This window comes from Fusarium subglutinans, assembly GCF_013396075.1.
Source record: "Fusarium subglutinans strain NRRL 66333 chromosome Unknown NRRL66333_c0000027, whole genome shotgun sequence".
NCBI lineage: Eukaryota > Fungi > Ascomycota > Sordariomycetes > Hypocreales > Nectriaceae > Fusarium > Fusarium subglutinans.
In genome coordinates this window covers 212,379-227,338 of record NW_023502090.1, presented here as the reverse complement: position 1 = coordinate 227,338, position 14,960 = coordinate 212,379, and the positions used below count along the sequence as shown (strand labels likewise).

At 50.0% G+C, this 14,960-nt stretch overlaps 3 protein-coding genes across 3 annotated transcripts; 2 read left to right on the top strand and 1 right to left on the bottom strand.

Moving 5' to 3' along the window:
* Positions 1–227: 227 nt before the first annotated feature.
* Positions 228–1,631, bottom strand: FSUBG_3109 (uncharacterized protein; the record flags this gene model as incomplete). Its single annotated transcript, XM_036680955.1, has 1 exon — positions 228–1,631. The coding sequence occupies one exon, from the start codon at positions 1,629–1,631 to the stop codon at positions 228–230; it is 1,404 nt and encodes a 467-aa protein (XP_036541357.1).
* A 4,168-nt stretch (positions 1,632–5,799) lies between these two features.
* FSUBG_3108 (uncharacterized protein) lies at positions 5,800–8,635 on the top strand (the record flags this gene model as incomplete). The annotated part of the gene is made up of 4 exons (XM_036680954.1): positions 5,800–5,896; positions 5,953–6,079; positions 6,133–7,769; positions 7,818–8,635. 4 exons carry the CDS (start codon positions 5,800–5,802, stop codon positions 8,633–8,635), a joined length of 2,679 nt encoding a protein of 892 aa, XP_036541356.1.
* Positions 8,636–10,538: 1,903 nt separating this feature from the next.
* FSUBG_3107 (uncharacterized protein) lies at positions 10,539–14,120 on the top strand (the record flags this gene model as incomplete). Its single annotated transcript, XM_036680953.1, has 1 exon — positions 10,539–14,120. One exon carries the CDS (start codon positions 10,539–10,541, stop codon positions 14,118–14,120), a length of 3,582 nt encoding a protein of 1,193 aa, XP_036541355.1.
* Between the last annotated feature and the right edge of the window lie 840 nt (positions 14,121–14,960).

Here is a 14,960-nt window from a genome sequence, read left to right as displayed (position 1 = left end):
TCATAGGCTACGAATTAGATGAGGTAGTGATAATACAGCAATTCTGCCTATCTCCAGTATGCTCAATGTAGCGAAACGACCAACAAATGGAGATGAACGTATGGCCTATAATACCGTTCTGTTAAATTGTGCATATCTAAGACTGTATTTCTCCATCTGGTCAGTTTCTTATCCGTCAAACTCCAAGACGAACCCCAAATGTCAATGGACAATGAAGAAACCCATCCTTAATCCTCTGGCTCCATGCCAACAGTTTCCGTGTGCTGTTCATACCAAGCCAACTGATCATGCATGCGCTTGATCTCTGAATTCTGAAAAGCCAATCTATCCTTCATCTCAGCCATCTCACGAACCAGGAACTGATTCTCAGACACCAACTTATCCGCTCTCTCCAGACGCTCTTTGTTCTTTGCCTCGATGGCAGACACACGCTCCGGCCAAGTTGGAGTCACGATGGATACCACGGTAGGTCTATCCTCCATGAGTCTTGTGCTCTCTACACCAGGATGTTGCCCGGCTGCTGGTATGACAAATAGGGGAGACTGATGGCCTTTGCCTTTGATGCGGTAGAAGCGACTTATAAGATCTATAGGGACCATGCCTCTGGCGTAAACTTTGCCGCCTCGTTCTTCGTTCCAGATTCGCTCGCCAATTACACCGCTTGCTTTCCAGATTTTCTCCTTCTGCTCGATTTGTGCTTCAGCGACATCCAGAAGACGGTGGATGTAGCTTCTGATATCTTCGCCGCAGTTCACGAGGATGTACTTATCCTGCGGATAGACAATCTCGCGACCCCCTGAGATGCCATCAGCGCCGGCACGGTGCAGCATCTGCTGCGGTACGATGGCTTCTCCTTTGAGGACGTCGAGAGCGTTGGCGTAGTTGATTTCAAGTTCGTGCATGCGACCGACGAGATGCTGATGATGAAGAATCCATTGACCAAGAAGACAGTTGCGAGCAGCTTCGAGTTGCGATTCTCTCAGAGGATGGTTCTTTCTCTTATCATCGGGGTCTTCGAAACCAGTTGGAAGGATCGACATCAAGCCGCCAGTAGAAGAGTACTCATGATCGATGATCTCAAGACACTCGTTGGCATGCATGATGAGGTCGTGGTGTGTCATATAAGGACGACGAATATCTCCCTCCTTGGCCGAAGGACCAAAATCCTCAACTTGTGTCAATGGACAACGATGTTCGATCCCGTGCACTTCAGACTCAGACCTGACGACATTGTGAAGAGCAAACAGAGGATCATGATGAGACGGATCATCGTTCTCATAAGGAGTATTGAGGTCGTTCAGCCAGTCAAAAGCCTCGTTCTTGTGGAAGATCCATCTTCCAGAATCGACCTCCCCGGTGCCTACAGGACGGGTGGTAGTAGACGGAGCAAGCTTGCGGATGATGTTGGTGAGAGATTGGGCATGCTGCTTGAGGGCGAGGAGAGTGGGAGGACGGCCGGAGGAGAAGTAGGAGCAGTTGATGTGCTGTAGAAGTTCGAGATCTTGAGGGTCTAAGATACCATTGTCTGGAGTGAACCAGTTGGATCTGTAGGAGGTCGCGTAATCGTTAGAAGGGACGTACAGAGGTTGAGTGCTCTCCTTCTGCTTTCCCGCTGCTCGCAAAGACACCATCGTGAACTAGAATACAGATGTTGGCACAGAGTGATAGGAGAGTCACAGTTTGGTAGAACAGAGGTCTGAACAGGAAGACGTTTCTTTGAGAGGATCGTAGGTATATCTATTCTTAAAAAGACATAAAGAAATATTTCTAGGGTTCTGCCACAATGTTGGCGCCTGTAGGGCCGGGTGATTGATGTGATGCTATTCAAAGAACAAAGAAACCAGTTCTTTGTTAAAGGGCAATTCGCCATGGTCATGGTGGGCGCATAGACATTGTTAGAGCAATCAAAAGACTCGAAAACGGTCAAATTGTTCCCTTTCTTTGTCTTTATGGTAAAGAGTCATCGGAAACCCCGAGCATTAGATGCATTAGGCCATCAACAATTAAGGTGCTCTGAGGTTCAATTTTTTAGTATCAAAAAAATACAATGACCTTACCGTTCACAAACCTTGGTCAACTGTTGAGTATCAAAAGTTTGTCCAAGAGCCATAAAAATCGATAGGATATCTCTTCACAAACTAGTTTATCTTGAATCGAGCTGCTCGTGATGGTGAGCCACAGTCCATATGAATGAAGCGTGAGCCGATGCTTGCATATCCAGCCGGGAGTATCGATTTACGGATCTGTTATTTCGTTTCCTCCAAAGAGCAACCTGGCATCTCGGCCTACGTTCCAAGCTGGTACAACAGCAAAGAGTTGACACCTCACACAAACATCTGTTCACCGTTGTACACAGAAGGCATCGCAGCTTTGCGTGCACTAGGAGCTCGCCTCTTTATGCAGGGTCGAGTGCTACATTTCTGATGCATAGCCAAGGGAATGTACGCTTCATCAAGGGCAACTTGGATTGAAGCCATTCTTTGTGTTCCAAGCCCAGATTCCAGGCCGCAATCAAGCGGCTCGTTACCAAGGTTCTCTACGATGAGACTTGACATACTCTGTATACATGACAACAATTGAGGCAACCATACGCCGAGTAGACCAGGAATGTTTAAGCAAACAGCCACAAGGTGAAACACAAATGCCGACACTCAGATCCAAAAGACAACCAAGGGATTGTAGCCGATGGGAGTACGATAATGCACACGTGACTGTGCTTGTGTTGAACAAAGGGCTGTGCAATTGAGAGGCCTCGTCTTGACTCTCACGACGCGTTACAGACGGGAACAACGTTCTAGAGCAGTCCGTAATAGTGACGCAGCAATAGGAGGCCCAGTTTGTGCAGCCGCAATATGCTTTGTTAGGCGACGTTTGCGGTAACGGCCATGGCCACGCTGCAAAGAAAGGAAAGCAAAGCAAAGCCCAAAATTGAGGGAGGCATGTGGTAATTCAATAAATTCACGTCAGAGGAGATCTCATTGGTCGAACCGCGACATCTTGAAGGTTGATGCGTCAGGATAAAATTACAGGCACGTACCTCGGCCCAGTCAGTGCCAGTTTAAGAGAGTGAGAGCTTAACGCCAGAGCAGACCATTTCAGCTGAACCAGCATCATCCTGATCGCGCTAGGGCTAGATAGAGAATGGCGCATATATTTGTGGAGAGTCTAGCCTTTTGGAATGAAAGATTGACTGGGGTACGTCGATGAAGTTGTGATAGTAGTATTTTCGTTGTCAGATCTTGAGGCAGTTCTGAAGAAACGACTGCTGTTTCTCTATCGCCAAGCGGTGAGAAAGTCATGATGTCGTCAAAAGGAGTCAAAGACATCGGTCGGCATCAACCTTGACAGACTAAAAGAACAAAGGATGAATGGAGCGACTCTTGCTCGATGAACAGTAGCGCAATGATCAAGAGTGATAGCCAAGTAAACAAACCAATGGAGCTCACCAGGTAATTATGATCGCAGATGCAGTGACTGCACTGTAAGTCAGATCGTCATGAAGCTACTGTTATGGGGAGACGTGATTTAACCTGGAGATCGGGGGGAGAAGGAAACGAAGCTAATAATGTAGTTGATGTCATTGGCGTCGAGGACGGGACTGAATGTTCCGAAGTGAGGGAGTCAGTTGGGCTGCGCCACGGGAATGAGAATGAGAATGAGGATGAAAGAGTCTCAAAAGGTAGCGGAGATTTCCAGTCTTGGCAGACACTCCCAATTCCTAAAAGGGGAGACGATTAACATTCCGATCCGGATCGTCACTGGGGTTGATTCATTGACTTTTGACAGAGACAGAGAGTGTTTGTTTGTGCTCATCATGCCCACTAACTCGATGGCGGATGGGTTCAATGATTGTGGTTGTGGTGTTGATGGATGCATCTGACATCACGATATCCAGATAGAAAGTCGATCCCTGTCAAGCTGTCTCGTCTCTGTAGACTGTCGTGTGTGCGTGCATGCATGGCAACACGGGAGAGCGTCGTGGCTGTGCCTCTGTTTGATCGAGTGAAGAATCGACAACAGTAGCTGAACTCGACATTCAAAAAGAAGTTGATGCATGATCTAGATCGAGGCCGTGATACTCGTGAGGCACAGAATGGCCCAGTCCAGACTTGAGATGCCGTAAAACATCGGCAACAGCCTCACAGACTCACTCTGTTACAGCCCAAATTCTTTCCTGGCTCCCTGCCAGCCCCTGTCCGTAAGCCCGTGCATCGTGAACTGAGGCATCACATCACGCAGCACCGAATGAACATTAGTGAGAGTGACTATTTACAGTAGCGCAAGGGCAGCGGGATGGGGTGTCCACGTCGCAGCGGATAGTGGGTTTGTCCCGTGGCCAAGCTTCAACAGCCGAAATTGAGGAGGAGGATTGATTTCGTACGTACGCAGAGCAGCCCTGACCCTTTTGGAGATATCCAGAAATAAAGTTTTGGGGGTGACAATGGGATCATGAATTACATACTCTTCAGAAACAGGGTCTTGTTTTAGAGTATCATTTTTCGTATTTGCCCAGCCAGCCCGTCAATTACCATTCGTTTCATATCAATCCCACAAATCGCATGCGTATTGCACAAGTCTTACCGGTTTCTCGTTTTACTGTCCCCGTGCTATCGTCCGGGATCAAAGCGCCCATACCTGCAGACTATCAGTTTGCATTCGGAGAAGGGCAGTGATTTGCAATGCCTTCCAAGGCCAGCTGTCCCAGGTTCCAGATAGAGAGATAGAGTGCCCGGGCCCTGGCCTCTGGCCTAGACTCTCCACTCCATCTACCGCTCGCTGATGATGGAGTGCACCAGGGAGCGAGCGATTGGCCAGTGACGAACTACCTAGCCCCAAACCAGGATTTGGCCTGTGTTTCCCAGCAGACAGACAGACCTTCAGGCACTTGGCGATGAGCCTGCAGGCTGGGCGCTACACTGTGACGTCGACATCAGCACTTTGTGCGATGCCAGCTTGTCAAGTCACCCTGACGTCGATGCATGGCATCACACCTCTACGCGGGATATCTTATGATAATACTCTCAGCAACTATAGTAGAAGCCAAGATGGAGGAATTCAACAGACGGTATAAAGCAGCCACAATCCCTCCAGGTTCAGGGGAAGCATAAATTGCAAGCAGCCGCGTTTTTTTTACTTCTTTTTCGCGATTCTCTGCTGTATTTTTGCTGGGCTGAGACATGACTTCACCTTGATTAAGGGGGTCCTCTTGGTGCTAAGCTTTTCGTCTTTGGTTGCATTTTGCACTACCACAAGCTACAAGCCTCCTCCCATTGGATTCACACACACCCAACCCACCCCTGACAACATGAGCTGAGCTACCGTACCTTAGCCAACATCTGAGGAAACCAACTTTTTTCCCTGTCTAATCTAACTACTGGATACGTTAATTACATATAGCCCGCCAGCACCATCCCACCTTTTGTTTCTATTTTCTTCGAGTTTTCGTTCTTCGTTCCTAATTTTTGGTTGCAAGTGCGTAGATTCCATTGGAACGCGCCTGCCTCCTATCTCAACCTAACCTAACTAACTGCCACCCGCCCCCCGCCAACGGAAGGGTCAAGGTAACACTACAGCTTGAGGTTCCTCCCTTGCTGAGTTGTAGCTGGACGACGCGGCCCAAGTGTCAACTTAATTTCTTCAATTTCTTCCTAATAACGTCACTTCACAACCTTGACGACTTTGCGCGTCGAATTAATCGAGTCGAGAACCAGCAACCGATTATAATCGCCTAAATCAAGGGCTTATACCAGATCATCCACCCCCTGACGTAGTCCAAGATACTGCAACTGGACTGCAATCATGGGAAACTTCATCAGTTGGTTGGAGGACAACCTCCCCGCCCCCGACACGAGCAACTCGGGCGGTGCGAGAGGAACGCAGCCTCAATCGCTTTCGGGTACGTTGTATATGAACGAATAATTCATAATGCGACGCCAAACTAACAATTCGCAGGCATGGTTTCGACTCTCGTTCCCGTCCTCATAGTATCGGGGGTCTACCTCCTCGTTTTCCTTGTCTTTCGTAAATCCAATAGGCGATTCTATGCGCCTAGGACGTATCTGGGCTCCTTGCGCGAACAGTAAGTCTCAATGCACCACTGAACTCTGAATATTAACTCTAACACCTCCGCAGCGAACGGAGTCCCGCGCTACCTAGTGGTTTGTTCAACTGGATTGGAGCTTTTTGGAAGCTTCCCGATGCCTACGCTCTTCAGCACCAGAGTCTCGATGCCTACCTCTTCATTCGATTCCTTCGCATCTGCTGTACCATCTGCTTCGTGAGTCTTTGCCTCACCTGGCCTGTTCTCTTCCCAGTCAATGCCACTGGCGGAAACGGAAAGAAGCAGCTTGAGATTCTCTCATACGCCAATGTCAACATTGATGATTCGACCCAGAGGAACAGGCTCTACGCCCATTGCTTCATTGCCTGGCTTGTTTATGGCTTTGTTATGTACACCATCATGCGCGAGTGCATCTTCTATATTAGCGTGCGACAGGCTTTCCTTCTTACCCCCCAGTATGCCAAGCGCATCTCATCCCGTACCGTTCTCTTCACTTCTGTTCCCAAGGAGTATCTCGATGAGGCCCGCATTCGCACCCTCTTCAACGACTCGGTCAAGAATGTCTGGATCCCCGGTGACACCAAGGACCTCGACAAGATCATCGAGGAGCGCGACGACGCCGCCATGAAGCTCGAGAAGGGAGAGGTCAAGCTCCTCAAGCTTTGCAACAAGGAACGCATCAAGTCCATGAAGAAGTCGGGTACTGAAGCCGAGAAGGTTGCTTCTGCCCCATCTGACCCCGAGTCCGGAGACCTCGCTGCCCGCTTTATTCCCCCTAAGAAGCGGCCTACACACCGTACTGGCCCTCTGGGACTTGTCGGCAAGAAAGTTGATACTATTGAATGGGGCCGTGAGGAACTCAAGACCCTCATTCCCAAGGCCGACAATGCCCAGGCTGACTGGCTCGCTGGCAACTATGAGAAGCACTCTGCCGTGTTCGTCGAGTTCTACACCCAATCTGATGCTCAGGCTGCTTTCCAGACGACCACTCACCACCATGCCCTCCACATGGCCCCTCGTTTCATTGGTGTCAAGCCTGACGAGATTGTCTGGAAGAGCCTGAACTTCCCCTGGTGGCAGGTTGTCATTCGCCGATATGTCGTCTACGCTATCATTGCCGTTCTTATCATCTTCTGGGCTGTCCCCGTCGCCATCGTTGGTATTATTGCTCAGGTCGACACTATCAAGACTCTTCCTGGCCTTACTTGGATCCAGGATATTCCTTCTGTCATTCTAGGTGTTGTCTCTGGTCTTCTGCCTTCCGTTGCTCTCTCCATTCTTATGTCCCTGGTTCCCGTTTTCATGCGACTCTGTGCCAAGCAGGCTGGTTGTGTTTCTATCTCTCAAGCCGAGCTCTTCACCCAGAACGCATACTTCGTTTTCCAGGTTATCCAGGTTTTCCTGGTTCAGACTCTGGCAAACAGTTTCGTTTCGTCAATCGCGACAATCGTTAAAGAACCTAGTCAGGTCTTCAGCATGCTGTCATCTTCCATCCCTACCGCCTCCAACTTCTATATCTCTTACTTCATTGTTCAGGGTCTGACCATCGCCGTCGGCGTCCTGACTCAAGTTGTTGGATGCATCATTTTCAACCTTTTGTACAAGTTCCTGACCAGCACTCCACGATCCATGTACAACAAGTGGACTACTCTTAGTGCTCTCACTTGGGGAAGTCTCATGCCCGTCTACACCAACATCGCAGTCATTAGTGAGTAACCCCTGAACTCATGCGTTGAACATAGCTAACCTTTTTCAGGCATCGTCTACGCTGTTATTGCACCTGTCATGCTCTTCTGGTCTACCATCGGTATGGGCTTGTTCTACCTCGCCTACCGTTACAACATTCTGTTTGTCACCGAGACCAAGATCGATACTAGAGGTCTCATCTACCCTCGTGCCCTCAAGCAGCTCTTTGTCGGTGTTTACCTCGCCGAGGTCTGCCTTGTCGGCATGTTCATCATCTCCAAGGCTGCCGGCCCTGCTGTCTTGATGGCTGCCTTCCTCGTCTTCACCATCCTGTTCCACATCTCCCTCGCCAAGGCCCTCAACCCCCTTCTCTACAGCTTGCCTCGCTCTCTCGAGGTTGAGGAGGAGCGAATTCAGCGAAGCCTGCAAGGTTCAGAGTTGGAGGATGGACAAGTCCAGAATGGAGAGGGTGCCGCTTCCAACGGTGCTTCCAACGGCGCTGGCAAGAGTCATGGTGTTGGCAAGTTCGTGCCTGGTGGTACTGATAGCGTTCAGAAGAAGGGCAACTTCTTCTCCAAGTGGCTCAAGCCATGGGTCTACGCCGATTACGCCACCATGCGCCAGTTGGTACCTCATGAGCGTAACATGGGACTCGAGTATCCTGAGGAGGTCGAGCGAGACGCTTACTTCCCACCTTCAGTCACTAGCGAAACACCTATTCTCTGGATCCCTGCCGACCCCGCTGGTATTTCCAAGCAGGAGGTGCTCAACACAAGCAAGGTGATCCCCATCTCAGACGAGGGCTGCACTCTCAACGACAAGAACCATATCGAGTGGGACACTGAGGGAGCACGACCTCCTATCTGGAGCGAGAAGATTTATTACTAAAGGTGGACATGATTTCGATAGTGTGATTGATACCCAAACACATGCCAGCTATCAGGCTGTGTTGCTTTGAAGACGCGGGGGTGGTTGGAAGGAGATGATGGAGGATTGGGAAACCGAAAAACACGACAGTATTGGATTTGGATATGTTATCGATTGTGTTGATATTATCACCCTACACGGTTGTTACATCGGATAGTTAGTTATACAGTCAACGAATTCTAATGCTAATGAGGATTGCTTGCGAGTTGGTGACTGGTATCAATGAGTAGGACCAAGACAGATTATGAAGATATCACATCTATTTCGAGCGAAGAGCATCAAGTATGGTATATCGCCTCACGATGAAGACTAAAGGTTGGCAATGCCCATTGCTTACTTGGAGTTTGTTCAAGATATATCTGGTCCGCCATATTCTCTATCGTGGGATTTAAAGTTCCGTGATAGTTGATTGGGCAACAAGAAGTAGTACGATCTCTCCACACCGGATGACCTTTACCTTGTAATCCGCAGTAGGGTTACAACTCGCTACAAGATGGACAAGGCTTTTACAACTGACCTATTAGTTACAACTGAAACATGGGAACAAAGAGTACAATGTAAGCTTGAAAGCCGAGACATGTGACATATGGAGAACAAAGGGATCGATTCCGACATACAAAGAGAGAGTGAGAGAGGGAGGGATGGCTTACGAGTGCAGATGGCTTGGTTGTTGGGGTGAGTTGATAGACGAAACAGGGATTTCCTTGATGGGATGGGCTTAGCATTAGGCCTAGAGCACCTACCAAACTTTACCGGGGCAGCCACAATTGAAGCCACAACCGCCATTGTCGTTAAAGCCGTGGATATTGAATGCATTGGAGGCACTGATCAGGCAGTTTGTTGTTATCGCTATTGTGCCACAACGAACAGTCACTGCAGACATAAACAATTAGAAATCAGCAGTTGAATGTTGCATGTACTGTAGTCTTTTGCTGTGGCGCTTCCGCATGTGATAGCCTCCTCTTCACTCTACCCATGTCCTTGTTCCCGTCCGTAAGGTAGCCAACAAGGATCTAAAGAGGGCCCCTCCATCAGCTTCTGATGTGAGTGATGGTCCCACAAGCTATTGTTGTCGTGCCAACGATCATCAACAATCACCTCGTCAAGCAGAAAGCGGCAAGTCATTCACACTCTCGCGAATAGGATCTTGATTTTGAGCCCGAGTCTTGACAAGATAGGTCTAATCGCAAACCTTGCTTGTGTGATTGATTGATAGATAGTACGATATTGACATTGGATCCCGGATGCACTTACCCTTACCTTACCTTCCCTACCTTGCTGCTGAGATCCCTTCATCCCTGCTCCTTCTCTTTCTTTCTCTGCCTCTGCCTCTGCCTCTGCCTGTGTCTGTGCTCGCTTTCTTCCCGCTCAGTTTCTCTCTCTTGACTCTCTGCTTGCTCTCCTACAATCCAATCTAAACCTGGACATCGACCCCATTCGTGGCCTGTTCTTGAGGCCTTTGCATTAGCATTATTAGCAGGTCTGGCCAATATTGAGAGTCTTGAACAAGGTGCGCATAGACCGAGACATTGCGCAGAGACCCTTGGACATTCCTTCGTGTCGATCAAAAGAACACATACGACTCTTTCGCACTGCAGATTCCCAGACTCTACACTTACTCAGAGTAGGAAAGTTGGGGGAAGTGAACAACTGCAATCGAGACACCATCCAGCTTTCGAGCTACACGGTGATGGCCATGCTCTGAGCGCTCAGTATCATCGTCCGCGAGAAAACTACGCTTGGAAAAGCGACTGCGATTGCTTCGCCTGCGCCCTTTGAATTAGCGACTCATCTCAACTTCGCAGAAACCGCAATGACTCCAACGATCACCCGCAGCTGTCGGCCTGCGCAAACAATGCCCAAAATGACAATCTCTACTACTCTCCTCCTCTGCGCCAGCACACTTCTTCTCGCCTCTCCTGCTGCCGCGCAAACTTTCCCATACGTTCCCACGGAGATTCTCATGCCCGATCCAACATGCGTCGACGGTAGCGTTCCATGTAGTGCTTCGAACCTAGCGTACATATTTCGACAAACAGCTTCGGGCAATGTTGGATTTCAATCCCTCGACTTTTCCAAGAGCATCGATGCGGATGAGGTCAGCCTCGAGCCCGCAAGCAATGATACTGTCTTACCTTTTCTCGACGGTAGTTCCAAGAGCACTGCCTTTGGTGCTGCGAGAACAGCGAATGGCTCTGTACTCGTTTATGCCGGCGACTGCGAATCTGGTAGCGGAGATGTCTGGAGCTTCGACTATAGCAACGGCCAAGGCGAGTGGTCTCGTCGGGGTCTCAAGAATGGCGGCGACACCCGTCGTGCACCGTATTTCCTCGGAGGCACCGTTGCCTTTTCCTCCAGCCTCGCTCCTGACATGGACCAGCCAACTCTTTATACTTATGGAGGAATGTGCGAAACACCCGAGTCTGGAAGTGATGCGACGAACTGGCAGAGCAATGCCAACTACACCAAATCGATGCTGAGACTCGCACCTCATGATAGCGATGCTTTTACCTCGTATGAGATGAGCGTCGCCTCCAGTGGTGGACCCAAAACACCCATTGCAGGCTTTACTCTAACTGGTCTCACGCCCTCAATGACCAATAAATCTGGCATTGTGACGCAGCAGATGAGTTACGTACTTCTTGGTGGACATACCAAGACAGCCTTCATCAACATGAGCACAGTCGCTGTCTGGAATCTTCCCGCGGAGTCGTGGAGTTATGTCAATATTCAAGCTCCAAACGTTGATACACCAAAGTCAGACCTTGCTGTGAAAGATACGAGCTCTCAGAATCGTCGCAGGAGCACAAACACTGCTGATAATGTCTACAGTCGTTCTGGGCATACTGCGACACTCAGCGAGGATGGAAGCTCTATCATTGTTATAGGGGGGTGGGTTGGCGATGTTAACACCCCCGCCGAACCACAACTTGCCATTCTCGAGATGAGCGAGATCTACAGCGGGTGGCAGTGGAAGATCCCTGAAGAACAACCTGAGTTCAATGGGATCTACGGCCATGGCGCTGCAGTGTTGCCAGGAAATATGCTCATGGTCTATGGCGGGTGGGAGTCTTCGGGCTCTTCCTCGCGGAAAGTGAAGCGTCAAGCCTCATCTGGAACACTTCGTTTCTACAATATCACGTCAGGTTCATGGGGATCCCAATACACAAACCCCGCCTCTAGCTCATCGGATGATGATAACGACGCGCCCAAGGATGATGACAAAGGATCAAACTCAAAGCGCCTTGGCCTCGGTCTTGGTCTAGGCTTTGGTATCGCTGCACTGATAGGCATCATCATTGGTGCTCTGTGTTGGTACAAGAGACGCAAACGGCATATCAGCAACCGAGAGGAAGCTGTCAGGGCGCTGTCTCAAGATCCCAACTACTATAACAACGAATACCCCGAGATGATGGAAAATGATCCTTGGGGGCTCGACAGTGCCCCTTGGTATGGTACTGGTGAAAGCCCTTATGCTGCTGGCGAGCGATCTCTAGGCTACGAGTCTATGAGGGGCGCTCGAAGCGGTCATCCTGGACTTCACATCCCACACAAATCTATGGCAAGACCGTCACGAGGAGGATATATACCGACGGGACCACGGCCAACAAGTTTCCCGGGTCCAATTCATCCGATTTATGAGGACGATGAAGAGGAACCCTATCATAACCGAGGCCTTTACGATCACGTCCCGACTCCTACATCAGAGGTTCCTTCAGATCCTTTCCAGACTCCAGTCGCAGGCGTGGGTCCGAATAATATTCCTCACCCCATCTGCCTGACTCCTGGTGGTAATAGAGCCTCGGCAACACCTAGCCCTGAGAGCCCACGACATGATCCAGAGGTTCAAGATTGGGTCACTGAGGTTGATGCTGCGGAAGGACTGCTTGCACGCATGAACAGTCGACGAAGCCAACACCAGAATGTACAGAACCTCGATAGCGCTGAAGGCTTGCTTGCGCGCATGAATAGCCGTCGAAGCCAGAACCAAGGAAGCGTGGGTCACAGCCAGGGTCATTCTTCACCAACGCGGCATAACTCGACCCGTTCAGCTGCTCTGAGAGATGATGAATCACGAAGCGGATCAAACTTGTCCGAGTCAGCACGGAGCGCAGCAGAAAGCATCAAGGCCAAAGCACGTCAACTAAACCCCCTCGCTCCCGCGTTCCTAGCCGCTGGTGCCGAGCACCCTAAGCCAGGCAGTTCGTCGTCTAGTAGTTACAACACAGCCCGCTCGTCATTTGGTGTTCTTCAAGCAGAGGGTCCTTCGTTACTTATGGGAGACCGAGGTCCTCGCTACGATGATGATGAGCCTTCGTCGCCGTCCAAGTCAAAGCCACGTAGGGGGTGGCTAGGCTCTCTTCGGCGAGTGTTTTCAGGGGCTAGCACCCCAACATCGTCCCGCGAAGATATGTCTGGTATACGCCGTTCGTTCGATCAAGAGCCCGTGGCTGGTGATTACGAGCCCGGCCTGGTTGGCCTACGTGGCGAGCTTCTTAGAAGGAAGAAAGGTCGACAGGACTGGGAAGGTGTTGAAGGCGATTCGCATGGTGCGATGATGTCTGGTGGGGCCGGACCCGAACCTGGAGCTGAGTCTGACTGGGATATCGAGAAGGCTGTTGAGCAGCGATTGGTACAGGTCATGTTCACTGTCCCTCGAGAACGCTTAAGAGTTGTTAATGGCAACGAGGAGGGAAGCGATCGAGAGGACGATGTGCCAATGGAGCCGCACAAGGCTGAGTTTGTTGATCCAGATAACGAGAGTCAGACGTCAGGAGGTGTCCGTATTCGTGAGAAGCGGGATGAACGCGAACTTGGACATGCTGGCATTCGACAAGTGGCGCAACCAAAGAGGGATGATGAGATTAATGAAAAGCAGCCTCTTGTTCAGGATGATCAAGAGCAGCTGAATGAGAGGCGTCGTCTTGAGGAAGAGAGACAGCGCCTGACGGATGAGAAGCGTGCTGAGGAACACCGTCTCGCGGAAGAGCAATCTCGACAAGCACAACAGAAGGATGAGGAGTCTGCGAAGAGAGATCAACCACAACCTACACCGCAAGAACAGCAACCTCCTCCAGAAACACTACAACAAACGAAACCCCCTCATCTCCAGCCACCTCAACCTCTCTTCCAGCGCAGCTCCCGGGATTCTTCACCGTCATCATCACGTTCTGCCTCCCCTCTACCATCTCCTGGCCACCCCTCCCACTCAAGACGGCACACACGAGGCAACTCAAACAACTCAGTCGGCGGCTTCCTCCACCCAGATCTGGCTCCACTAGAGCCACGCTTCTCACACGAAACAGATCGTTCCTCGGGTGTACTTCTCGAGGCTCAAGCAGTTCCCCTCACACGAGAACGAGCTCGAACACGCGTCTTGGCTATGGTCGATAGTTTCGAGAGTCTAAGTCGCGAGAATAGCCCGAGTCCCACACGGTTCCAGTAGTAAGAGGAGAAAAGATGCATAAGGTTTTGCACGGAGCGTGGATTTGTTTCTTTGGTTTGCAGGGTGTTTGGGTGCAGGATAACCGGAACATAGGGATTGCTTGATTTGGAATTCGCTTCAGCATTTTGGAAGCTTCAGAGCATAGTTTATTTGGATTGCCATGAGTCTTGGATCCGTATATATATCATCATGTATCTATGTGCTCAAGATTCTACCCTACAAATGGGATACGATTAAAAGACAGGAATTCGCTTTTACATTTCATGCCCATCCTTGATCTAGTGCTTCACCGTCTCTAACCTCCTTGAGTAATATTCCTGTCTACAAAGTGTTCCACAACGTTGGCCTTCTAGGCTCATCACTTGGAGCCACAAGGATATCCACAAACTTATTAGACTCCGTCGTCTCCAGCCATAAACTAGTTAGTTTCAACGGTACTCCCACTTTCCGCTATGGCTCTCTATAGTGCGTCTTCATGACTAAGTTGCAAACTCGTGGGCCACGTCAAATGTGGCGTTATACGCCTAACGAACATCAATTCTTCTCTATTCGGGCTGTGGACAGCTTGACACCACGGGCGATTCATGTTACCTCGCGTTTCAAATTCAGCCATAGATAGGGCGGGGATCGAAAGGGGACGAGTTGGATGTAGAGATGGAGAAAGAGGCGGATAACTTCACCGTCAAGCATCACGAGTTCTTTAGTGAGCGTCTTGAAACGCATGAGCCATCACATTCGTGTCACAGAGATGAAAAGTACAAGCAGTGGTTGCAGACCAAGAAATGAAGAGGATACTTTTGGCCGCTATCTCAACCTCGTCGCCCTATGCATTTATGCTGG